We start from the raw sequence: 26,969 nt of genomic DNA on the forward strand, positions 1-26,969 counted from the left end.
GGATATCTGCCTCCTGCGTAACAAGGTGATCCTCATAACCTTGACCCATAAACCAAAGTTTCACAAAGGCAGACCAAGACAAATAATTTTCACTGCCAACCAATTTCTCCGAAGTAATCATAGGAGATCCATATCTACTTATCTGGAGAACGAAATATGTTTGGATCAAAGAGAGCCCTAATACGACTTCAGATCACGGCTGAAAGAAGAAAAACCGAGGATCCGCGGCTGTGAGAGACCAAATAGTAAAGAAAAACAAATGTGGCACTACTGGAAGGGTAGAAAAACACTTCCTAAGACACGTGTAAGGCTCGGGGTGGAGAGGAAGTCACCGGAGGTCACCGGAAAGGCTGTTTAGAGGGTCGGCGAAGAAAAAAAAACCCAAAAAATGCACTTGCAGGGCTCAGATGGCACAAGCACAGATGGAGAGTGGCTAGATGGCGTCAGGCGAGGCTGGAGGGGGAAGCGCATTGCCGGAAAGTGCTCCACGCGCCCTCACGCACCAGCGTAGGAGGTTTAGGCCGCCGGAGAAGAAACGCGCGTGGCCGGCGCGTGACTGAGATTCTCCCTCCGGTGCTTTGACAAAACTTGAAGATCTCCTCCTTGTGCACCTAATGGTATAGTCGGTGTTAGAAAAGGACTTCACCGGGAAAAGTCGTCGGTGGTGAGGGTTAATAGACGGCGATACAGTTGACCGGAAAGCTTTAGGAGATGGGAAAGGTGACCGAAATGAAACACGATCACTGAAAGGTTTCCCAGAATTGATTCACAGATAAACCAGAAATAATTACGTTTTTTTCTCCCTAGGCTCTGATACCATGTGAAAAGAAAGAAAATGGAGAATCCCTAATTTTTGTTATTAAAAATTGTTAATCTGACGGCGATACAGTTGACCGGAAAGCTTTAGGAGATGGGAAAGGTGACCGAAATGAAACACGGTCACTAAAAGGTTTCCCATAATTGATTCACGGATAAACCGAAAATAATTAGGTTTTTTTTTTCTCCCTAGCCTCTGATACCATGTGAAAAGAAAGAAAAGGGAGAATCTTTAATTTTTGTTATTAAAAATTGTTAATAATACACATTGGACTTGGGTATATATATACATGTTAGTGGGACCCACAATACAATAAGGAAAGAAAAGGAAGAGTAAATAACTGAAATAACTATACACTATCTAACAACACCCATAGAGGTGCCATTAACCAACACAGAGAAACTTGCAGTGGAAATGCACCACTTGATCCACCCAACCTATTTCTCCCCAAAACCCATTTTCTGCATAACTGTGAGAAGAAATGACCAATCCACATGGTCATATGCCTTCTATATGTCAAGTTTGCACTAAATACCATATTCATTATTCTTCAAGAGCGAATCAATGGCTTCATTAACTATCAGCACCACATCTAGGATTTGTCTTCCCTCCACAAAAGCCCCTTGGGCCTTAAAAACCACCTTTCTTAGCCTATTGGCTAAAACCTTAGCCAACCACTTGAACAAACCCATCAAACTTATAGGCCTAAAATCCCTTAAATCTTTAGCACCCGCTTTTTTTAGGATTAAAAACAAAAAGGTTGCATTCAGGCTTTTAACAAAGTTACCATGTTCATAGAATTCACTGAAGAAACTCATTATATAGGAAAAAAATGTCCCTGATTAAGATAGGATTCACAAAATAATCAATTAATAAATCCATAAAGATGTGTGTGACAATAAATCTATAGAAATGTGTGGCAAAAATTGGCATATTGTAATATCTATGCAGCCATAGCCTAGAATATATTTCTATTATTTGGAACTATATGCTTATATCATATGCAAAATTAAATTTTACAATAGGAGAAAATAACTTTTTATGTTAATATAGCTGTTATAACTTAGGCAAAGTTTGATCAAACTAAAAATCAAGTACTAAATTATAAGCACAGAAAGATAGAAATGCTGAAAGTATTTTCTAAAATTTAAGTCCTGGAAAACGAAAAACAAATTAAGGACTAAAAACAGTTTGCTTTACAAATCTTTCCTTATCTAACAACAAGAATTTTTAACATTATTTACAAACATGACTTGTTCAAGACTCATACATATCTCATTTAAATAATCTATTTAAATATTGCACTATGTTGGAGTAATAATAAGTCAACTAGTCCATTATGCAATTGTATAAGTTTTTTTTTTCCTTTTTATAAACAAGAGCTCTTATTAATAAAAAGTCTAGTCTCTTATTAATAAAAAGTTCTAGTGCTTACATGATGTCCTTTTTATAAACAAGGGCTCTTATCGATTTTTTATTTTTTACAATTATTTTTCAATTAAGGTTATTACAATGACCAAGTATCAAAGGAAAACAGTTACCAGGGTTTGTAATACATGCTTAGTCAAGACCTGATTACTTAATGGATTAAATGATTTTCCAAGAAGAATTCAAACATCCATGGTAATTCAATATTATTTTCATACATACTGAACAAGTGGTACCCGCCTATAAAGTGGTTTTTCAGCACCTATGAATTACCCACTACAAAATTCAAATTCTCCCCAAGAACATAAAAACCTCTGGTAAGTGCAGAGTATAAGGAGCAGGGGATAGGAAAAAGAAAACATATACACAAAAGTTGCTGAAAGTGAAACTTACATCAGCATAATACAGAGAATCAGACTGTTCCATAGGGGCAAGGGTCCCATACTTTGGATGATGGCGTAGCCAACTATATAGATATTTCAATGCAGCTGCCTGCTCCAATTCTGCAATTTTGTAATGATGATTAACTATTTTGACCATTCATCAGTGAGTCAATGCTGCAAATTGCAGAATCAATCTTCCCCACAACTCCAGTGACCATTATTTCTTAAACAATACTTCATTCCATTAAACTCAAAACATATAAAATAGCAAATTGCAGAATCCATAATGAACTAGAAAAATGTTTACTTGTCTATAAGCATAATGGTTACTACTAATCATCATTCAAATGTATTTGTAATTATATTTTCACTTCTTGTGAATAAATGGAAAGCAAACACTAACCATTTGTATGACTCACGCCAAGCGCAAGAAGCACTTCCAGGTTTGTTGGCTCAACTTCTTGTGCACGCATCATGGATGCAATAGCCTGCAGCAGGAGCAAGTTTCTTCACCATAAAAATGAAAGAGCAACAGTCATACCAAAACTTAGTTGTAACAAAATGCAAACATCTACATGATCAGTATGAGGAACTAAGGTAGGAAAGCAAGCAAACTCCATTATAAACACTAATAAGGGTGAAAGAGGTGCATTAAGTCAATGTAGGAATCCTAGACCTCTACTCTTGAGTTAGCCAAACGTAATTTGCCTGAGGGTATTATTCCTAGTCAAAGGCAAAATTGGCCGAAAGGTATTATGCCTAGTTAGCAGTTTAGGACATGCTTCATGGAGATTGATCACAGTTTAGGATGATTCATGGAGATAGAGCACAATTTGGAAATTGATCAATTTGAAATTGAAGTCCCTTTACCACCTCAATGAAAGAGAATAACTGAGGTGGATGATCCAGAGCAGTGCAGTAGTCAGATGCTCTTATCAATATCCCTTCTAAGCAGGTAACCATGTCTCATGGGCAACTAAGAAGCTTGAACCTCCACCCAAGGAATGAGCTTGCGTCTTATAGCAATGACACTACCCATTCTTGAAGTAGGAAGGAGACAAATCCATGAAGTCATCAGAGGATGCAAGTCACATTCTAGTGGCTGCAATTCTATGGAGCTTATGGCACAGGGCACAAAAGGACTAGTGTCCATGTTGTAGGACTTACAGGTTATGCTATTCTAAGCGGTGGTCATGTATTAGTTCATGTTGCTGCCAAAATGAGATACCACAGGTTCTTCACAAAACTAGGATCAGGTAGAAAACAGTCAAACCAACAGAAATTCAACATGAGAAAGACAACTAATGACTATGAGATCCTTCGATAAGGTGGAAAGTCAAAATACACTAAATAGAAAATTTAGCATTAAAAGGAAGTTCAAGAAATATAGGTAAGCAGCTCCAGATAACAACCTCTGTTCTTATGCTTACATTGCAATGAGACTTTGTCATCTCTCTCTGTTTTTTCTCTCTTTTTTTTCCTCTCTTTTCCTTTCTAATTTAATTTAATTTTATTGGGAATTCTTTACTTTCATGTGTTTTACATGGTATATAAGCTTGTATTAATCAAGAACACATTACAGTCAAAGGTATTAATCAAGCTTTTACAGAATAATAATCAATTGGTTTTCCCTCCTCTCAGAAATCTACAAGACTGTGCATTGGAGAGCTTACTGAACTTCCCTTCACCTGGCAAGGACAAGATGAACTTGATTAAGCAAGACATGTCTTCAGTCAAATCATAATTATCCTTCTCTAGCTCAAATTGGTAGTTACTCCTTTTTCTTAAAGATACTTTACAAACTGTTACTCCCATCCACAGTGATTCTTTGTTTGATTAGAAACTGCTCTCAAATATATGGTGGATGATTAAAACCTGTACATTGGCCAGTCACCAACTAGTGTTCATTGTAAATATAGCACAATAAATTCCTAATCTTGGTGTAAAATTTGGATTTAATTGAATCTAAATCGATCGCTAATTTTACTCTACCTTCCACCAGATACAATCACAACAACTGGGGACAATATGAAGACTATAAAGAAATTACTATTAAAAAAAAAAAAAGATTCTTAGAACCCTAAGCCATGACTTCACCAAATAGTCTAAAGGGGCGGATGATCATTTTTGTGAAAGTAAATTTCCCTAGTTTTTCAGCAAATCAAATTTCACTCAGTTAAAGACATCAAATGGAGCTGATACAAAAAAGTTAAAATCTTTTCCAACAATTAGAGAAGTTTGATTTTTTAATTGGTTGAACAACTTGATGCAATTGATTTACAAGCTAATATGCCTTTGACCAAATTACTTTCATTTTCAATTAATTGAAGCAAAAGCTTCTGCTTCAATTGACTGAATCTAGCTATTATGATTGATCTACAAGTTTCAAACTGTTTCTGACAGGTATTTTACTATTTCAAAAGTTAATTTTAGATAGGCATATAAGAGAATATCATCATTAAAGACCCTAACCAAAAAAGTGGGTGCAACCCAATTACACAAGATGTACACAAAAATCACAAAAGGTGAAAAAGAAAAAGGGAAAATTGAGAGAAAAGAATCCTCAAAGCCTATGCAACCCCATTAATAAAAATCAAACAAAGAGAGATTGCCATTTCCAAACAGAACCCTAGACCGATCAAAAAGGGACTTGAGGAACTACTTCACCTCCAATCCAATTGTTCCACTTTCTCAAAAATTACTTCAATGTGCTCTCTCCAACTATATTGAAACAAGCGAAGAGGAGTCAACTTCCACACCTTTGTACGCCTCTTAGCCAAACAAACTTACAGTGGTGAAGCTGAATATAGAGCCATGGCTAAAACATGAAGTGAATTGATTTGGCTTTGAAAATGGGTAGCTGAGTTGGGTTTTCCAGCTTCGTCTACTCACCCCATGCATTGAATCGAGCAGTCATTCACACTGCATCTAATCATGTTTTCTGTGAACTCATGAAAAACATTGCATCTAGTCACTTTGTTCATGAAAAAGCACTAGCTCGAGAAATTCCTACTTCTTATCTCCACTCCATAGATCAGTTGGATGATGTTTCTACAAAATCTCTTTCTAGAATTGTGTTGCAAAGTGTTTTATCCAAGCTAGGCTTAATTAATATCTACAAATCAGCTTGAAGGTAAGTATTGAAGATATTGGTTGTTATTATCATTGATTATCTTGTCATATGTTTCAAGAACCCATTTTTTATTTTATTTATAGATAAAGTTATCAGATAGAGAAAGTTTTATGAAGTCTAGAACTCCATAAGTTATTAGATAGATGGGGATGTCTTTTATGTAATCTAAAACTCTATATTCTCTTATAGATATATGGAGTTTCCAGCCAACTAAAAAATAGTAGACTGGACTTTTTTCTTCACAACCATGATTAACAACACAGAAAATATGTCATGGAAAAGAAGGTAAAGAATGCCTTAAAATCAGCAAATTTGCACAACCTGTTGATCATCATCATTCTCTGCATGTGCTATTCCAAGTAACCTCCAACCTTCAGCATTGTCTGGGTTTTTTAGAACTTCAGCCTCTAATGCAAGTACTGCTTCACTCAGAAGCCCTTTGCGAAACAGCTCCTGACCTTCTTTCAAGGGATTGGGATGACCAACATATGGATTCATATCGGAAAAGACATAAACACCCCTTGACTTGTCTGACTGCTGCTTAGAAGCTTCTTGCTCATTTAGGTACCTATACATTAGGGCGACAAATAGATTCATACAATCACAAAGAAGAAAGGTTTAAAAAAAAAAAAAAGAAAGATATGTAGCTCAGGTAACAGCTCTAAGAGTTCCATAAACAAGCAATGAAGTTGAAAATGTTCCCTCTGACAATTGAACCAGCATCAACCTGATGGCCTTATTTAAGCCCTCAGTGGATATTCATAGAATCCATGATGACTGAAGGTAAAATTATTAGAGGAAAAATGAAAGAAACATTCTACATTATTTTTTTAAAGAGCCAAAGATGAAATATATAAATAAAACGGACAGCTGTTAGCATCTGATTTACTTTTGCTACAAGAGGCTATCCATTAGACAAACATCATAACGAGTTGGCAACAGAGAGGAGAAAAGAGATGATTCCTGAAGCCACAATCTCCAACAGAAAATGCAGCAGCATTTAGTGATTGATATATATTTTCAAAAATTTCAAAGGGGATCAACTGAACTTACTCATCATATGCAGTTGCCCAGTTATCAGCAGCCCCTTCATCCTGCTGCCCAAATTCTTCCACCCAATCCTGAATATGCAACTTAGAGAATTCATCCACCCATGGGTCATCAACTGATCCACGCTGCTTAGCTTCTGTAGTAAACTCATTCACCCATCTCTCAGGTCCCTGAAAAGGTGAAAAAACACTAGAATTAGGATCTTTGTAACTGGAGGCAAATTTATCACCACCTGCAGTTCATTTCAAATTCCAGAACAGATCAGACAATAAAATAAATCATGCTTGATCAATATTACTTAGATAAAATTGGGATATCCCTTCCTTTTATATACTTATATATATATATATATATATATATATATATATATATATATATATATATATATATATATAGATATATTTTATAACCAAGAAACCTTCTATGGCCAAACCCTTAGGACTCTCCATGGAGACCCAAACCTCAGGGTGCTGACCACCCCGCAACAACCAGCACCTGGTAGATTCAGGATATCATCAGTGGCAAAATTCGAACCCATTATATATATATAGATAATAAGAGATGCATATCTAATGCAGCCAAAAGGAAGGATGCGAAGAGCCCTAGTAAAAGGGAAAGATCTATATATAGGACAACTCAAAGAGTACATAAAGAAAATAAGAGAATGTAAAAATGATAGAAAAGAGGAGATTCAATGAATTTACTCTTCCAGCTAGCTACAAGTGGATATATTACTCTTCCTTGTACTAATAGGATCATCTAACTAGCTACAAGTGGGACGTGCAGTCAATTAACATTTGTGTCAATGTAAGTTGCTATGTTTCTCCAGAGGACATGGTCAGAAATAGAGCAGAAAGGTAGACCAATTCACATAAAAATAAAAAATTAAAAATTAAAAATTAAAAAAAAAAAACTCAAAAAGAGTTGCAAGAAGATCTAATTGAGTAGAATTGGGTTGAATTGCCACTTGAAATTTCAATGAAGCACCTAGTTGATAGCGACTTGTGCAGAAAATTGCCACCAAAGGTTAAAGTTAAACCTTGACACACTAAATATTTAAATTTGTATTAAAAGACATGAGATAAAACATGGGTAATCAACTCAATTCAACTCAAGGCCCATCCCAACAAAATGGGTTGGATACATAAAGCCTTGGATGCTATTAAGTATCCACGGCAACGTATTACTTTTCTGTCAATGCTACCAATGCTAAGCTTGGTCTACCAGATCAAATAACAATTTCAGGATGGGCTCTTAGAATATGATTCTTGACCATGGTTCATGTTGCTAGCAGCACCAAACTCTATCATCAATTTTCTTAGAAAATAAAAAATATACTTAATAAAGAACATATTCCATCAAAGGTGACACTGGATCTTAAAATTCCAACAATATAGAAGTTGTTACATCCATGTTCCTAGACAATCACAATTAGAAAAAAGACGATCACACCCTCAAAGGAAGATAATAGATTCTGAAAACTTTTATTAAAAATTTTTATTCTCCACTTTGAAATCCTAAAAGGAGCTTAAATCATCATTAGTGTCCCAAATTAAGGTTTGTGCATTGGAACCAATCTTTCTCCTTCTCTTGCAAGTCCTGAGAGGATATTTCCAACATTGTTCCTCCATAAAAATGATCATGGCACCAAAGGAAAGAAGGAAAAGTACTAAGCCAAAATTCCCATCAAAGGCCTAAATCATGAAGAATAAAAATGCCTCCTACCTGCTCCCCATGCAAATAATGCCTCAGGAATGATAACCTTCTTAGTTATTCTGAACTTCTCCTTGCATTCCTCATCCTTCCCATTGTACTCCTTTTCACTATTCATCACTAATACATTGTTCATCCTGGACTTCTTTTACTCTCTAGAACTCACTCTCAACCAAGCTTATGAGAATAAAAAAAAACCCCTCACTCTCAACCCATTGTGAGCTTTTGGCTTTCATCTCTAAGCTAGTCTCAGAATTTTAATACCAACTGTAATATTTAAGATGCTAAGTTTGAACTTCAGTTTTTCCTCTTCGCTCTTCTAACAATTTTTTTTTTTTTTTTTTTTGATAGGCAAATAAAGTGAGAATTTTTATTAAAAGCGCCAAAAGAAATAGCGCACTAGAGTATACAAGACATAGACAACGGGAGCCAAAAGGAAAAGCCACAAAAAGACGGAACACAAAAAACCACTCCTTCCTTAACAAAAACCCAACAAATCTACAAAATCAGTTAGAAGCATAGAACCTTCATCTATGTACAACTTGATCCACAAGAAAAGATAGACATGAAAATTGCTTTCAAGGCTTTGGTCAAACTTCTCATTTTCAAGTCATCTTCAATTTCTTTCCTTCCATATTGTTCAAAAAATGCATAAGAAAGAGGTTTTTCATGCCTTCTTTCGAATTTTTCCATCAAATGAGTCATGCCAACCTAAAAGAGTCTCCCTAATCATGAAAGAAAGAATTTATCATACACCAAACAAAGACAAAAACCGCCACAAAACCCTTATCTTGAGACAATAAAGAAGAATCTGATTAATGGATTTTTCCTCCGCTTTACAAAGAAAGCATCCATTAACCAATGCCCATCCCCTTCTTTAGAGCTGATCTAAAGTCAACACCTTACCCCAACTGGCCTCCCAAGCAAAAAAGCTCACCTTAGATGGAACACAGTAGTTCCAAGTTATCGCCAATGAAAAAGTAGTCAAACAACCTAGCTCCAAGGCAGAATAAAGAGCTTTGACGAAGAAAATTCTATTACTAGAATCCATCCAAACCACCTACCTTCCCCTTCCCTATTAATTGACTTCCCTTACAGTCTATAGATAAATTATTCTATATTATGCAACCCACAAGTTTGATATCATAATTCTACCACCCACACCTCTTTCGAAGCAACTAAGGTATATAAAGTGAAAAAGAAAACATACAAAGGCTCCTCACCTCACCACCTGTCCTTTCAAAACTTCACCCTCCTCCCATTACCCACAAAATATGAGGCTCTATTTTTTTTATAAGCAAGCAATAATAAGATACGTATATATCAATGAAAGGAGCTATACAATAAGGTACATTGGTTACATACAAAGGGAAAATCAAAAGGTGTGACCCAACAGAGGGAGAACACAAAAAGGAGCTCAATCCCTCACATAGATCTCACCTAATCAACAAAATCAATTAAAGGCATTGTTCTTTCTGCTATGCATATCATAACCCAAAATGAAAACTTTTAACAAAGGTGCTCTTCAGTGACTAAGCCAATTGCTCCCCATTTTCAAAGGCTCTTTGGTTTCTTTCCTCCACAAAGTCCAGAAAATACACACAACAGTCTAGTTATCCAGACCTTTCACTTTCTTCCCACAATCAAATCAAGCAAACTTAAGAGTCTCCTTAACCAAAAAAAGGAAGGACCCAAATGACCTTGAATGAAGAAAATAGCAAGTGCCATAACTTCCTAGCTTTAGAGAAAGGAAGAAGGATATGGCCAATAGATTCCACCTCCCTTTTGAATGCATCTCTCACTTCTCACTCTCCCAATAATTTTTACTTTTTACCTGTTCTCGTCCAATTATTGATGCCAGCTGCTGGTCCTTTTACCATTAGCCATCTTGGACTCCTTGCACTCTCTAGAACTCACCATCAACCTATTGTGAGTTTTTTGCTTTCATCTCCTCCAAACTAATCTCAAATTTTCAATGTTAATTGTAATATTTCATGATTCTGAGTTTGAACTTTAGGTTTCCCTCTTCAGTCTCCCACTGACTTGTAAACTTTCCCTGGTCAAGCCCAATTACTGTGCCAGTTGCTGGTCCTTTGTTCCAAACAGGACTTTCACTCCAAGTCCTTTTACCTAATCATTGGGTCCTTCTACCTAATCTTATTTTTTGATAGGCTGGTCCTTTTACCTAATCATTGATCCTTCAACCACTCATTTCTGTTCCATTTGTTTCACTTCATTAGTGAAAGGGCATCATATGGTGCAAGTTCTTACCATTAGCCACCCACAACAACCTGAAATAAATGAGAATTCAGGGAAAAAAAAAAAGAAAAAAAAAAGGACCATCTTGTCACTGCAGACTGAGTATAGTATGTGAAGGATAAAGAAACTACTGATTGTTTTCTTGTTCATGTCAGTGTTTTACACTTGTAGCAGCCTCTGCTCTCTTCCACAGATCATAGCTGGTCGGCTCATTTAAACTTTTGTACCTCATTGGAAATTTGATCCACAACATAGGGATGAAAATGAGAAAACATTTGTGATGGTAAGCTACCACGTCAATCATTTGGTCCATTTAGGTGGGACAGATATAGCAAATTTCTAGGGTGATTCTGCATTATGAAGGAGTTGGAGGGAAGTCCTTCATTTCTGTTATTAGTCAAGATTGAAACAACACTTCTTTTTTTATATCAGAAACAAAATATATATTGATAATAATAATAATAAAAGTACAAGAGAAGGATGAGAGGTCCTTCCCTCAAAACACAAAATCTGATCAAAGTAAGACTAGACACCTCCACTACACAAGAACCTATACACAAGGCATCCACCACATATCTCAAAGTCCAAATTGCACAAAATATGTCAAAAGTCAACTCCTCTCACTATTATCCACCCATTTTAAATCACAAACCGAAAACCAACTGAGTTAAATAACATTAAGTGGCACTCTTCTAAAAGTGATAGTACAAGAGGCCCAAAGAGAGGAGTAGAAGTGAAGTAAGTCCCACAACATCCCTTCCGTTCTCCACTTTTCCACAAAAATCCTAACATTTCTCTCTTACCACACAATCCACAGTAACTATTGAAACACCTCTTATTTTTAACAGCAGCTATTGAAATCCTACCATTTCTTTATGAATGGCTCCTACAGTTGCGGTTCAGTGTAACTTTACTAGGTGTTCTGTCAGAAATAAAGGTAGTTTTCTTTAGAAATTGGGCTGAGATGTCATTTCTAATCTCTCTTTGCATGATGGTTGATGGAAAGCATTGATCTAAGATGGAAAAAGACTTTGGTAGAGAATGTTACATTACTATAATATCATTGGTTATATTTTTATTTTTTTTGATAGGAAACAACATAATATGGTTGGTTTTATTGGAAGGAAAAAGAAAAAACTCCTCATAGCCCTTAGAATTACTTGCATGACATTCTTGATGTTGTCCCAAGGGGATTGGGGGTGTCACTGCCATCAGTAGATTGTGAGACAAGGAAGCAGACTTTATAGCCCAAAAGAGTTTCTAATTTGCAAGAGTAATTTAAACAAACTCTCCAACCCCTAAACTTCTCTTTTTGTTGTTGCCTTCAGTTATATCCGCACTTAGTTCTTTTTGTTTTCTTTTTTCTTCTTCTTTGATCAAATACTACATATAAATATTACATATACAAGCCTTCTCTTCTTCTGTTTTCCTTTTTCCTTTTTTCCTTTTTTCCTTTTTTTCTTCCTTTTTTTTTCTTCCTTTCTTTTTTTGAGTCATTTGATTAGATGCTATAATATTGGCAGCAATACCAAATTATAAAAACTGAGTTCTGTTAGAAAAGACTTTTTGGCGGCAAAAATCTAGGGAAGCGTGGTTGAAAGAGGGAGATAAAAATACCGGATTCTTTCATAAGATGGCCAATATGCACAGAAGGAGGAATTATGTGGACAGAATTAAGATTAATGTTGTTTGGCTTTCGGAGGAGAATGAAATCAAGGAAAGGGTGGTTAGAGCCAGTTAGATAATGTATAATTATTTCAGTTATTTACTTTTCCTTTTTTTTCCTTATTGTATTGTGGGTTCCACTAGCATGTATATATATACCCAAGTCCAATGTGTATTATTAATAGTTTTTTTAATAACAAAAATTAGGGATTCTCCCTTTTTTCTCTTTTCACATGGTATCAGAGCCTAGGGAGAAAAAAAAAAACCTAATTATTTCTGGTTTATCCGTGAATCAATTCTGGGAAACCTTTCAGTGACCATGTTTCATTCCAATCACCTTCCCCATCTCCTAAAGCTTTCCGGTCAACCGTACCGCCGTTAGAAAACCCTCACCGCCATCAAAAAACCCTCCCTGCCAGCGACTTTTCCGGCGACTTTTTCCGGCCAAGTCCTTTTCCGACACTGACCATACCATCAGGTGCGCAAGGAGGAGATCTTCAAATTTTGTCAAAGCACTAGAGGGAGAATCTTAGTCACGCGCCGGCCACGCACGTTTCTTCTCCGGCAGCCTGAACCTCACTCGCTGGCGCGTGAGGGCACGTGGAGCACTTTCCGGCAACGCGCTTCCACCTCCAGCCTCGCCTGACGCCGTCTAGCCACTCTTCATCTGTGCTTGTGTCACCCCGAGCCCTGCACGTGTCTTAGGAAGTGTTCTTCTACCCTTCCAGTAGTGCCACATTTGTTTTTCTTTACTTTTTGGTCTCTCACAGTCGTGGATCCTCGGTTTTTCTTCTTTCAGTCGCAATCTGAAGCCGTATTAGGGCTCTCTTCGATCCAAACATATTCGTTCTCCAGATAAGTAGATATGACAGCTAAAAGTTCCATTTTTTCCTCTGTTATATCTGGATCTCCTATGATTACTTCGGAGAAATTGGTTGGCAGTGAAAATTATTTGTCCCGGTCTGCCTCTGTGGAACTTTGGTTTATGGGTTAAGGTTATTAGGATCATCTTGTTACGCAGGAGGCGGATATCCCTGAGGTTGAAAGAGTACAATGGAGGAAGATAGATGCACAGTTATGTAATGTGTTATGGCAATCAGTTGATCCTAAGATTCTACTTCATCTTCGGGCCTACAAAACATGCTTTAAATTTTGGAATCAAGCGAAAGGGTTATACACGAATGATATCCAACGTCTTTATAAGGTGGCTTCTTCTATTGTCAATGTCAAACAACAAGACATGGATTTATCTACTTATATTGGCCAAATTGCCTCTTTTAAGGAGGAATTCTTGACTATGATGCCTCTTACTACTAATGTTGGGGATCAACGAACATAGATTAACAAGTTCTTCATGGTTTTTATGCTTATTGGCCTCCGTCCAGATCTTGAGACCGTCCGCGATCAGATTCTTGGCAGTTCCTCAATTTCATCCTTGGATGATGTGTTTGTTCGCCTCCTCCGTATCTCCTCCACTCAGACTTTGTCATCTGCTAACACTTCAGATTCTTCTGTGTTAGTGTCTCAAACTAACTCTCGAGGATGACGCAGTGGTAACCGAGGTAGAGGCCAACGTCCTCATTGCACCTATTGCAATAAGCTTGGCCACACTTGCGATCGGTGTTATCAGTTACATGGGCGGCCTCCCCGCACTGCCCACGTGGCCCAGTCATCTAATCCTCAGCCGCCTCAGCCTCCAAGCTCCTCCACATCTCAGGGTATTTCCCTCACTAACAGTGAGTATGATGACTATCTCCGCTATCGGGACACCAAGTCAGCTTCTGTTACTTCTATTGCCCAAACTGGTAATGCTTTTGCTTGTCTTACCCACACATCTTCTCTTGGACCTTGGATTCTAGATTCTGGCGCTTCTGATCACATATCTGGTAATAAGGATCTTTTCTCTTCTATTACTACTACCTCTGCTTTACCTACTGTTACCTTAGCTAATAGTTCTCAAACTGTGGCTAAAGGCATTGGTTTGGCACATCCTCTCCCTTCTCTACCTCTCACTTCTGTCCTTTATACTCCTGAGTGTTCCTTTAATCTTATCTCCATCAGCAAAATCACTCGTACTCTTAACTGCTCTATTACTTTTTCTGATAAATTTGTGACCTTGCAAGACCGGAGTATGGGGAAGACGATTGGCATAGGACGTGAGTCTCAAGGCCTCTATCACCACACCTCGCCTTCAACTCCTGCAGTTTGCATTTCCACTGATGCTCCCCTCCCCATCCACAGTCGCTTGGGCCACCCTACTCTATCCAAGTTCCAAAAAATGGTCTCTCGTTTTTCATCTTTATTGTCGCTTGCGTGTGAGTCTTGTCAGCTTGGGAAACATACTCATGTCTCGTTCCCAAAGCGTTTGAATAATCGGGCAAAGTCTCCTTTTGAACTTGTCCACACTGATGTTTGGGGTCCTTGTCGGACCACATATACTTTAGGATTTCAGTATTTTGTCACTTTCATTGATGACTATTCTCGATGTACTTGGTTATTTTTAATGAAAAATCGAGCTAAGTTATTCTCTATTTTCCAGAAATTTTAAGCTGAAATCCAAACTCAGTTCAATATTTCTATTCGTGTGTTACGCAGTGACAATGTCAAGGAATATTTTTCTGCACCATTTACTTCATTTATGTCCCAACATGGGATCCTTCATCAGTCTTCTTGTGCTCATACTCTTCAACAAAATGGGGTAGCTGAACATAAGAATCGACATCTTGTTGAGACAGCTCGTACTCTCTTTCTCTGTAGTAATGTTCCTTTTCGTTTTTGGGGGGACGTTGTTCTTACAGCATGTTATTTGATTAATCGTATGCCTTCATGTGTATTACACGATCAAATTCCTCATTCCCTTATTTCCCTGACCAACCACTTTATTTCCTTCCTCCTCGTGTTTTTGGTTGTACTTGCTTTGTTCATATTCTCACTCCTGTACAGGACAAACTTTCTACCAAAGCCACAAAATGCATCTTCTTGGGATACTCCAGACTTCAAAAGGGTTATCGTTGTTATTCCTCCGAGACTCATCTCTACTTTCTCTCCACTGATGTCACCTTCTTTGAGGACTCACCATTCTTCTCCACCTTTGAGTCTCTTCCTGTTCCTGAAGTCTTATCCCTTCCCATTATCTCCCCACCTGATGCAGTGTCTTCTCGCCCACTTCAAGTTTATTATCGTCGTCATCGTGTCGTTGTTCCTCCTTCTTTGGCCGAGGTACCTGCTGACTCATTTCCTATCCCTTCGGCTTCTCCTGCCCCGGATCTGCCTCCTTCTGCTGACTTACCCATTGCTCTTTGGAAATGTAATCGATTTACTCGTAATCCTCATCCCATTTACAATTTTTTGAGTTACCATCGATTATCTTCACCCTATTCTGCATTTGTTTATGCTATATCTTCTGTTTCTCTTCCCAAGAGCACCCCTGAGGCTCTTTCCCATCCAGGTTGACGACAGGCAATGGTAGATGAAATAGCTGCTTTACACTCCAATGGCACTTGGGATCTTGTTGTTTTACCCTCTGCTAAATCTACAGTTGATTGTCGTTGGGTCTACACGGTTAAGGTTGGCCCTAATGGTCAGGTTGATCGCCTTAAGGCCCGCTTAGTTGCTAAAGGCTATACTGAAGTTTATGGTTCTGATTATGGTGACACTTTCTCTCCTGTTGCCAAGATAGCTTCTGTTTGTCTATTGCTCTCCATGGCTACTATGCGTTCTTGGCCTCTTTATCAGTTAGATATTAAAAATGTTTTCCTTCATGGGGATCTTGATGAGGAAGTTTATATGGAGCAACCACCTGGTTTTGTTGCTCAGGGGGAGTCTGGTTTAGTGTGCAGGTTACGCCGTTCTCTATATGGCTTGAAACAATCTCCTCGAGCATGGTTTAGTCGTTTTAGTTCTGTTGTTCAAGAGTTTGGCATGTTTCGCAGTACAACAGACCATTCCGTTTTCTATCATCATAACTCTTCGGGGCAGTGTATTTATCTGGTAGTTTATGTGGACAACATCGTCATTACAGGCAGTGATCAAAATGGTATTCAGAAACTAAAACAACACCTTTTCACCCACTTTCAGACTAAAGATTTGGGGAAACTCAAGTATTTCTTAAGGATTGAGATAGCTCAATCCAGTTCCGGTGTGGTTCTTTCCCAAAGAAAGTATGCTTTAAACATCTTGGAAGAAACCGGTATGTTAGACTATAAACCAGTAGACACTCATATGGATCCAAATGTTAAACTTATACCAGGACAGGGGGAGCCTTTAGGAGATCCTAGGAGATATCGGCGACTTGTAGGTAAACTGAACTACCTCACCATTACTCGTCCAGACATTTATTTTCCTGTAAGTGTTGTTAGTCAATTCCTACTATCACCATGTGATAGCCATTGGGATGTTGTAATCCGCATTCTTCAATATATCAAAAGCACACCAGGACAAGGTATGTTGTACGAGAACAGAGGTCATACCTACGTTGTTGGTTACACAGATGCAGATTGGGCTGGCTCACCCACAGATAGACGTTCCACTTCCGGGTATTGTGTTTTTATTGGAGGTAACCTAATATCCTGGAAGAGTAATAAACAAGATATAGTGGCCAGATCTAGTGCTGAAGCCAAGTATCGAGCTATGGCTCTGGCAACATGTGAACTCATATGGCTGAAACATCTTCTTCTGGAGTTGAGATTTGGAAAGGATGAACAGATGAAGCTCATCTGTGACAACCAAGCCGCTTTGCATATTGCATCCAATCTAGTCTTCCATGCAAGGACCAAACACATTGAAGTTGACTGTCACTTCATTAGAGAGAAGATCGCATCAGGATGTGTGGCGACTAGTTTTGTCAATTCAAATGATCAACTAGTAGATATTTTTATTAAATCTCTCAGAGGTCCTAGAATTAAATACATTTGTAACAAGCTTGGTACATATAACATATATGCTCCAGCTTGAGGGAGAGTGTTAGATAATGTACAGTTATTTCAGTTATTTACTTTTCTTTTTTTTTCCTTATTGTATTGTGGGTCCTACTAGCATGTATATATATACCCAAGTCCAATGTGTATTATTAATAGTTTTTTTAATAACAAAAATTAGGGATTCTCCCTTTTCTCTCTTTTCACAGAGCCTTTAGGTCTCTGTTGTCCAATCCGGGGGACTAGCGCCCTTCTTTATCTGAGTTGCAATTTGAGACACTAGAGACTTTGGACGCTTTAGGCTTAGAGGAGTCTTTCTTGGAAGATGAGGTTCTTGGTGCTCTGTTAGGATGCAGTTGGGACAAAGCACTAGGGCTAACAGGTTTTCTATGGCATTTTGGCATTTCTCTTGGGACTTTGTGAAGGATGATGTGATGAGATTCTTTAGGGAATTCTATGAACATGACAACTTTGTAAAAGCTTGAATGTAACATTTCTAGTTTTAATCCCAAAAAAAGTGGGTGTTGAAGATTTAAAGAATTTTAGGCCTATTAGTTTGGTGGGGGGGTTGTATAAGTTGCTAGCCAAGGTTTTAGCTAATAGGCTAAGGAAGGTGGTAGGAAAGGTGGTTTCTAAGGCCCAAGGAGCGTTTGTGGAGGGTAGACAAATCCTAGATGCAGTGTTGATCGCTAATGAAACCATTGATTCGATCTTGAAGAATAACAAGTGCGGTATCTTGTGCAAGCTTGACATAGAGAAAGCATATGACCATGTGGATTGGTCTTTTCTTCTCATGGTAATGCATAAAATGGGTTTTGGGGAGAAATGGATCAAGTGGATCAAATGGTGCATTACCACTGCAAGTTTCTTTGTGTTGGTTAATGGCACCTCTACTGGTTTCTTTCAATGCTCGAGGGGTTTGAGGCAAAGAGATCCGTTATTGCATTATTTATTCGTGATTGCTATGGAGGTGTTTAGTTGTCTCCTAAAGAGGGTAGTGGATGGAGGTTTTTTGTAGGGCTGCATGGTGAAGGAATGGAGTGGAGAAGGGGTTCAGATATCCCACTTGTTATTTCCTGATGATACCTTGGTGTTTTGCCAAGCTAACCAAGATCAGATGACCTATCTTAGCTGGTTGCTTATGTGGTTTGAGGTCGTGTTGGGGTTAAGAATAAATTTGGAGAAAAGTGAATTAATCCCAGTGGGTAGTGTGGTGAATATTGATAACCTTGCTATGGATTTCGATTGTAGAGTGGGCAGCCTCCGAAGCACTTACTTAAGTCTTCCCTTGGGTGCACCGTTTAAGTCTGTGATAGTTTGGGATGAAGTGGAAGAGCGATTCCATAGAAGGTTGGCTATGTGGAAGAGACAATACATTTCCAAAGGAGGGAGGACAACCCTAATTCGAAGCACGTTGTCAAATTTACTCATTTATTTGATGTCTTTGTTGTGTATGTTAAGCTCAATTAGACAAAGACTAGAGCTTATTCAAAAAGATTTTCTTTGGGGAGGTGGAAACTTGGAGCAAAAGCCTCATTTAGTGATATGGGAGTTGGTGTGCTTAAGTAAGAAGAAAGGGAGTTTGGGAATCAAGAGTCTTTCCACTCTCACTAAGGCTCTTCTTTGTAAATGGAATTGGTGGTTTGCGAATGAGAGAGAGGCTATGTGAAATCAAGTGATTAAAGGGAAGCATGGGGAAGAGGTAGGGTGATGGGGGAAAGCCTTTTAAAGTTTATTCAAGGAAGAAAGTGACGACCTAAGTAAACTTTAAGTATGATTAATATTAATTAGAATTGAATTGGGATTAGTATTTGTTGGAGTTCAATTAGGATTAGCTAGTTGAGTTATAATATAATTAGAATTTGAGTCATGATAGGTTATTAGAGTCCTAATAGACTTTGGATGTTATAATTAGAATTAGAATCATAATAGGTTATTAGAATCCTAGTAGACTTTGGATTTCTTAGAGAAGCCTATAAATAGGCTAATCAATGTAAATCAAAGGAATGAATTTGATGAATAATATTATACTTTCTTTCATTACAAAGTTGCAACCCTCAATGGTGAGACTCCATTGATTTTCTTCTAGGTGAGACTCCTAGAAGGCCTTAGTGAGACTCTTAGGTTTTCCATCTTTTCTTCATTGTTTCTTCTTTCTCTCTATTTCTTATCTTATAATTTTCTCTACCATAAAATTTATTCTTTGTTCCTCTCCTTACACCCTAAAAATAAAACCCTAGCCCACCTACCCTTGAGTGTAGGCAACCATCCTAGGGTTGTCCTACATCAGAGGGGGTTGGTGTTCTCGGGAAGTGAGAGAGGCATATGGTGTTGGGTTATAGAAAGGGATAAGGATGGATTGGGACATTGTGGGTACTAGGATTTCCTTCTCTATTGGTAATGGGCGGAGGGTGAATTTTTGGAGGGATAAGTGGTGTGGGGATTCTCCTTTGAGTGTGTCCTTCCCAACTTTGTTTGCTTTAGCTATTGATAAGGAGGCGTGGGTGGTGGATATTTAGGACCCCTTGGCTAAGGGGGGTCGGGGGGATGGAACCCTTGTTTCTCAAGATCCTTTAATGATTGGGAGGTGGAGGAGGCAGAATGCTTCTTGAGGCGACTGCATGGGAAGAAAGCGTGCGGTGATGTGGAAGACATGGTTTTTTAGACCAAAACAAAGTGTAGGAAATTCTCGGTCAAATCCCTCTACAATGCTCTAGAGTCGGACAGCCATTCCTTGTTTCCCTTAAATTGCATTTGGAATGTGTGGGTGTGGGTGCAGCCCAAGATTAGCTTCTTTGCTTGGGAGGCTATGTGGGACAAAGCTTTAACTATGGATTTAATTCAAAAAAGAGGGTGGGCCTTAGCAAATAGATGTTTTTTGTGCCATAAGAAGGAAGAGACTATAGACCACCTTCTTCTTCGTTGCTCTAAAACAAGGGTATTATGGGATTTGTTCTTTACATTGATTGGGGAGTCATGGGTGCTACCTTCTTCAGTTAGAGAGACTCTCCTTAGTTGGCATGGTTCTTTTGTGGGCAAAGAGCGTAAGAAGATGTGGAGAGCAGCTCCTCTATACATCTTTTGGACGATTTGGAAGGCGAGAAATAGATTGGTCTTCAATGATGATGTCCTTTTGATCCAGAGACTCAAATACTTTTTTATTTTTTCCCTTTGGTCAGAGGCAAAGTTGTTTATAACTGATCGCCCTCTAACTTTAGTTGGTTTTTTTTTATTGGTTGGGCTCTAGTTAAGGTTGTTTGTTGACCCGACTGGGCGATATTTTTCTTGTTCCTTTTGGCCGTTTTGGCAGTGGGTGTATAGGTATTGTATACCTTGAGTCACTCTTTTGGCTTCTCTTTTCAATAGATCTTTTCTTTACCTATCAAAAAAATAATATTGGCAGCCATAAATCTTCAAACAGGAAGAATCCACCTAAAAACAAAGAAGCAAAGAAAGAAAGGCAGCAAGGAACCTAAGGACCTCAAGGGGTCTAAAAGTTACCAACCAAATCAATGAAGTCAAGAAAAGAAAACATGAATGGAGGTAACACCTCCTTTCGGCCAACTTATCAACTTAATTTTTTCTGATATAAGATTTTCTGCTTTCGTCAGGACTTGGAGAGAGAGAAGGAAAGAGAGAGGAAGGGAGACTTCATTTTTTACCAAGTTGATACTTACCGCATCATGCACAAATTGGTCAGCCCAATTAAGACCCCCACTATATTGCTGTTGAAATTCTCCTGCCCAATCCCCAGATGAAGATGATGCACCTGGCTTGACTTGATTATCATCAATGATAAGTTCACCTCGACTCATCTTTGACACAAATTGGAGAAACTTTGAATTCTGCAAGTCCCAAAATTTAAAATGAATTTTTAAACTAGAGACAACTGAAAAAAATAAAAAATAAATAAAAAGACAAAGGATTATATGATAGACTAGTAAACAACACACAGGCTGCTAAAAATAAATTTCTTTTGCGCCCAGAATACAGTAACTACATCAATCTCGTATGGCATCAGTAGAATTTGATGAACATAAATGTCAAGGTTGGTGATGAATGCAATAGTAAGCCTGAATGCTTAAATGCTGGCCAGTCATGTGGTACAACATTTCTGAGTAACAACTTCAGACATGCCCATACAAGCATTGATCCTGGACAGCTTGCGCGCACCATTTATTGCAGAAGTAAGCACTTTATATCTTAGAAAAGCAGATGACAAACAAAAACAAAACAATTCTTGAACACTTGAGGCACATCTATCTACACAGGCAGATTATTCTTATTTATTTATTATTATTTTTTATTTATTTTTAAAGGAAAATAAGATTAATATATTATTGGGGACCAATGAAGAGAGGGTGGAACCCAATTATATGGGAAGAACACAAAAAGAACAAAAGAAGTGAAAAAGTACAAAAGTAGACAAAAGGGATCACCAGCAAGCCTATCCATGCCTAAATTATCAACAAAATCTAAGAAATATACATTAGGAAGCTTCAAATCTGAATGCAGCACAGCATCAAAGACTCTAGAATTTGTTTCTTTCCACAAACATCAAAACAGACAACTGAGGACATCCACTATGCAGATATTTTAAGTAAAGCATATTACTCCTGATGCAGAATATGAACCTGAAATTTAGGGTCATTGTTTTGAGCTAATGTGTGTGCAAGCATTCGAGTCTGCTCCATTGCAGCTAAGTTTGAGATATTTGCACCTCTCATTTGTGCAATCTGAGTTTGTTCCTGTAAACAAAAAAATTAGAATCAACCAAGTGTTGTATGACTTATATAGTGAAGCAAAAGGTGCACCGAACAGGGATGCAATAATTGAAAGTTATCCACTATGCATGTCCAAATAAATGAAAGAATAAAAGACTTCATGATAGTATAAGCAGGCACTAGGAGAAAAATGAGAATAACTACTCCAAGCACATGAATGAGGGACCAAATAGAGCAAGCATCTGGCTTAAACCTAAACATTTGATTACATGGGAAAGGAGAATGACAAGTAATTGGGGAAAGGAGAACAGAAAGATGCCATACTGATTTTGAGAAACAATACAAGATTTAGTAGACTTAGCATCAAATTTTCAATAAATCTAGTTGCAAAAAATCACCCTCAACAGGTCTAGTTATTATAATGCTCCAAGATTGTCCAATAGAATGTAATAATCAGATTTCTATGTCTGACAGCCAAGATATCTACACATGCAAATGATGCATAACAATTACAATACATTCCTACCTGCTCAAATTCAGAAGCCCAACCATTAGCACCGTGTTGTTGCACAAATGAGTGAGCCCAAGCATCAGGACCACCATGCTCTGCTCTGTGTTGTCCAAATTCAGCAATCCATCCATCTGCAGCATGAGGCCCAGGTCCCAGGGCACCCTGAGATTCATTCCAATACTCCTCCAGCTCCCGAAATCTTCCAGGGGGAGGCCCCTTAGCCTGGATATCACTATCAATTTCTAAAGAACATAATAAAGCATTCACCTGAAAAAATAACAGTTCAAATGAATTCACAAGGATCAAACAATTGAGAAAATAAACAGGTATAAAAATAGAGGAAAATAAAACCAAACAAGCATAAGTCAAAAACAAGTTCCCAAAGCAGATTCAAGTGATCACAAGGAAATAAATATAATGCAAATAAGGTTTTGATTTGGGTGTCAAATTAACCAAAATGCATAAGAAGTGGTTTTCAGATCCATGAAAAGTGAGCTTAAGGTATGGCATTTGGAAGAAATGGCTCTAAAATACTGGAAACACAAAACAACTCTGATAACCTGAAAAAGCTCATAGCCAGGAAAAGGAACTGGTGATAAAGATGATGATTTCTCTTTTGTAGTTGGCTCAACTAATGATGGTAAAAAAGCAAGTGAACAATCTGAATAGGAACTTTACAAGACGTCAATAATAATGTGCAGTTCTCTTTGAACAAAAAGGCACCAAACCTGCGCATTAATAAAGTCTTCACTCTTATCAGCAAAAAAGTGTCGGGCCATGATGCTGCTACGATCACGAATGCACTGTTTGTCACCTTCTGACAATCCTAATAGGGGAAGGGGAGTGGGACGGAAAGGAATACCACCACGGCTACTGTCAACAAATGTGTGCAGAAAGCTTGACAATACTCGTTGTGGAGTCCCTGCAATATACAAAGTAGTGGAAAAAATGAGACATTCATGGACCTATTTTTCAAATTTAATGGCATTGTGCACTTCCATTTTCCAACTGCTCTGCATCTCATCATCCCATAAACCTGGTTTAAAATTTCCATCCAGTTTCAACTGCTAGCTGCACTTACAAAAACAACTGACCTCTGTTGATGCCTTTGGGCTAGCATTAATTAGTTTTTTTCCAAGAAAAAGGTTCTCTCAAGGTCTGAATCCATGAAAGAATAGAAGCTTCAGAAACATTAAAAAACAAAAAACCAAAAAAAACAAAATACGAAAACAAAAAACAAAAACAAAAGAAAACAAAAGGCTAAACTAAATTCCAACTAGGACTCCAATGGTTATTAATATCAATATAAAATTCCAGAGCCCCTAAACATCCACCACCCTATTACATGCCCTTGAATACAATTTTTTCAGGGACTGGGGTGTTTCTAACAGTCAAATCCATTTAATCTCAGACCTTAGGACATGGAGACAGGGCTACTAATTTAATTTCCTTCTTTCTCATTCCATCCCAAAGGCCAGAATTTGTCTATAACTAAGACAGAACAACCATCTGAACTTAATATTACTGATAATGAAATAAGAACATAATCTTTTCCTTTGTTTTTTCTATGTTGAATGCACCTGTTGGATCTGTGGCCAACCAGTGGATATGTCAAACACAAAACTCATACCCAAAGCCTCATCAAGTCATGTAATTCACATATCTAGAACTGTTCCTTCAAAATAAAGCCACCTAGTAAAACTGCTAAATCCTCAAATTGCCTTCTTACAATTGAAAGCATACTATAATTACATTATCAAAGTGGGCCATGTCCAACCCTCTTGGTGGTAGATGTTTCCAAGATATTCAAGATGAAGATACAATTTGAAACTCAATCAACAGCCTTTTTGATAGAGAGCTAATAGTACTAGATTTGTTTTGTCAGGATGAAATGCTTGCTTAGTTTCTGGTCAAAAAGAAAGGAAAATGAATATAATATACTGCCTCTTTGTCCCTTTTAGCATTGCCAAATCATCTTTTTTGGAATTTATTCCATATTAATGCTACGGAATTTCTCTATCACTATCCATATCATTACCATCTATTGTTTCTATTACTGAAAAGAGAGAGTGGTTTCTGACCCTTGCAATCAGAAGAAAAGAAAACCACTTTAGAAGAAAAATGTGAGATGAATTATTAACATTCGCATCCCAAATTCACTCCAAATCAAAAGGTTTCAGTATTACCATCCAAAGTTGGTTGAAGCTGGGTGCGAACTCCTCCATCATGTATGCGCCCTAGCTCTGGATGGGCAGGGACTGGAGGATGGTGTATCTCATTCCATGCATCAGCAAGGTCACTCTGACCTGCAGAGTGGAATCCACGGAGGAATTCCGAGCCCTAGCATAAGTGAAGAATGTGTTAACAGAGACTCCAAAAAAATCCAGCAAGAAAGATTGTACAGACAAATCAGATCAAACCGATGCATTAGGTTGCAGAAATTGTTGCTGATCAAACTCGGACCCCGGCAATGTCGCCAAACGATCATTTGTCTCTGAGTAGAATTGACCATCAGAACTTGTGGGTATTGCAGTAGGAATCTCATTCAGCCGTTCCTGCTTGGATAAAATCGAGCTACCAAATAAATTGATTGTCCGTAACTATACATACTAACTGCAGACCAAATGACGAAAACCCGAAACCACAACCAGAGTACGAAACAATTCTTGTACAATTACAGGCCTATGTTTCAAAAACCCTACTGCATGCGGCTAAACTGCCATACCCTCACAAACAGATCAAACCACAAGGAACTTTCCTTTCTTTTGGCTTTTCCATATCAAAACGAAGCAAAAAAGAGAGAAATCAAGACAAACGAACAAAAAGAACACCCAAAAAAGAAAAAGAAGAAGAAGAAAACAGTCCTACCTTTTGAAGAAGCACAATCACAATTGAGTGGCAACAGAAAGAAGTTCATAAATCCATAAACCAGAAATCAAGTAATTAAAAGAAAAAAAAAAAAAGAAATTGAAGAGGAAAAAGCACCTGTGTCTTTGAAGAGGAGCCAATAAGGGCGTTGGCCAGAGCACCGAGAGGATTCGAAGAAGAAGAAGACCCTGGAACGGCACAAGCCGCTCCACCCGTAACTAGCTCTCGCATCGCCATATTCTCTCTCGTTCCCCGATTTTCGATCCTCCCCACACTTCCCTATAAATCCTTGGCCTTTCTGTCTCTTGCGACTATAATAATGGATACACAATCTGATCTCCCTCCGCCCTTACCCTTTTTCCGTTTTGCTTTTGGTTTTCGTTTCTTTTTAGTTTCCACCTTGTTATTTATTTATTTATTTATTTTCCTTTTTTTTAATTTAATTTCGGTACGATAAAGCACTAGCGCTTTGGGATCCGCCGATAGGTGATAGCCTCTACTCTCTGTTTGTTTCCCGGGTTACGCTATCCCCCGCTGGAGTGAAATTATTTTCTGACGTAATCAAGCCACCGGTCCACCATCATCTACCCTGTATCATCCCGCTGTCAGGCTGACGAGGCAAATTAACATAAAAGAAAGGGGAAATCATGTAACCATAAGTCAATTTAAAAAAATAAGATTTTAGAATTTTACTTTTTTTCTTTTTCGATTTTAGAATTTTTTTGTTTTCAATTTTAATGTAAAATAAGAAAAAATATTATCTAATCATGCTTTCAAATTTGTTTCATAATTACCTTCAAAAGTAAAAATTACACACCAATTTAATATTATACATGTTTTATTTATTTTTATTATTTTATCACATCAATATATCTCGCACTTGGCACGTTCCTAGGTTTTTCTTTTTTCCTTTTTTTTTCTCTCCTATCACCATAATTCATTGTCACCTATTATAGTTTTTATTATTATTTTTCTCTTTTTCTTTTCGTGGACCCACAATTTTCACGTGTGTTCCCACTTGAATGGCGAGACTCGCTTTTTATTTATTATAATTTTGATTTTAAAAAAAAAGACTTAAAGTCGTTATTTATTTTTGTTTTATTTTTGTTTTGTTTTATTTAGAGTCACACTGGGGCATAGCCACCTTGCTGATTTTGACATTGAGACTCCATTTCGTGTTCATGGTTGCGACTTTCGATGGATCATGGAGTCATTGATACCCTGGGCTCAGTCTCCTCAGCATACCTAGTTTGATTTGGGCACCCACTTTCCTTTGTTACACACCTATACATCCTACATTGGACACTGTTATACCTGCACCCATCTTATCAGAGTCTTACATCTTTTGAGCCCACATATTTCATCGTCTTACATGACCTTATCCCTTTCTCTTGATCAGAGGAAGATACAGACTAGTCTCGAGCTTTCTGGTTGAGTTTTCACATGCCTTTGGACATTAGGTTCAACATCTTCCGTGATGGTAGGGTTTATTAGATTGTTGA

The 26,969-nt window shown here is 37.8% G+C and overlaps 1 protein-coding gene across 2 annotated transcripts in view; it reads right to left on the reverse strand.

Annotated features, from left to right (window-relative positions):
- LOC100251495 (peroxisome biogenesis protein 5) overlaps positions 1–25,917 on the reverse strand; it is a 44,578-nt gene extending 18,661 nt beyond the window's left edge. Inside the window, exons 1-11 of one of the 2 annotated variants that reach the window (XM_010646403.3) lie at positions 25,585–25,917; positions 25,020–25,154; positions 24,786–24,939; positions 23,328–23,521; positions 22,615–22,866; positions 21,999–22,112; positions 21,042–21,209; positions 6,815–6,981; positions 6,083–6,329; positions 3,032–3,116; positions 2,639–2,748 (exon numbers count right to left, since the gene is read on the reverse strand). In XM_010646403.3, coding sequence (XP_010644705.1) covers positions 2,639–2,748; positions 3,032–3,116; positions 6,083–6,329; positions 6,815–6,981; positions 21,042–21,209; positions 21,999–22,112; positions 22,615–22,866; positions 23,328–23,521; positions 24,786–24,939; positions 25,020–25,154; positions 25,585–25,704 — 1,746 coding nt within the window. In that variant the 5' untranslated portion in view covers positions 25,705–25,917. The remainder of the gene's footprint in view (positions 1–2,638; positions 2,749–3,031; positions 3,117–6,082; positions 6,330–6,814; positions 6,982–21,041; positions 21,210–21,998; positions 22,113–22,614; positions 22,867–23,327; positions 23,522–24,785; positions 24,940–25,019; positions 25,155–25,584) is intronic. The other variant, XM_010646404.3, reaches the window with a different exon arrangement.
- Positions 25,918–26,969: the final 1,052 nt, after the last annotated feature.

Source organism: Vitis vinifera, chromosome 19, assembly GCF_030704535.1.
Source record: "Vitis vinifera cultivar Pinot Noir 40024 chromosome 19, ASM3070453v1".
Taxonomy (NCBI): Eukaryota; Viridiplantae; Streptophyta; class Magnoliopsida; order Vitales; family Vitaceae; genus Vitis; species Vitis vinifera.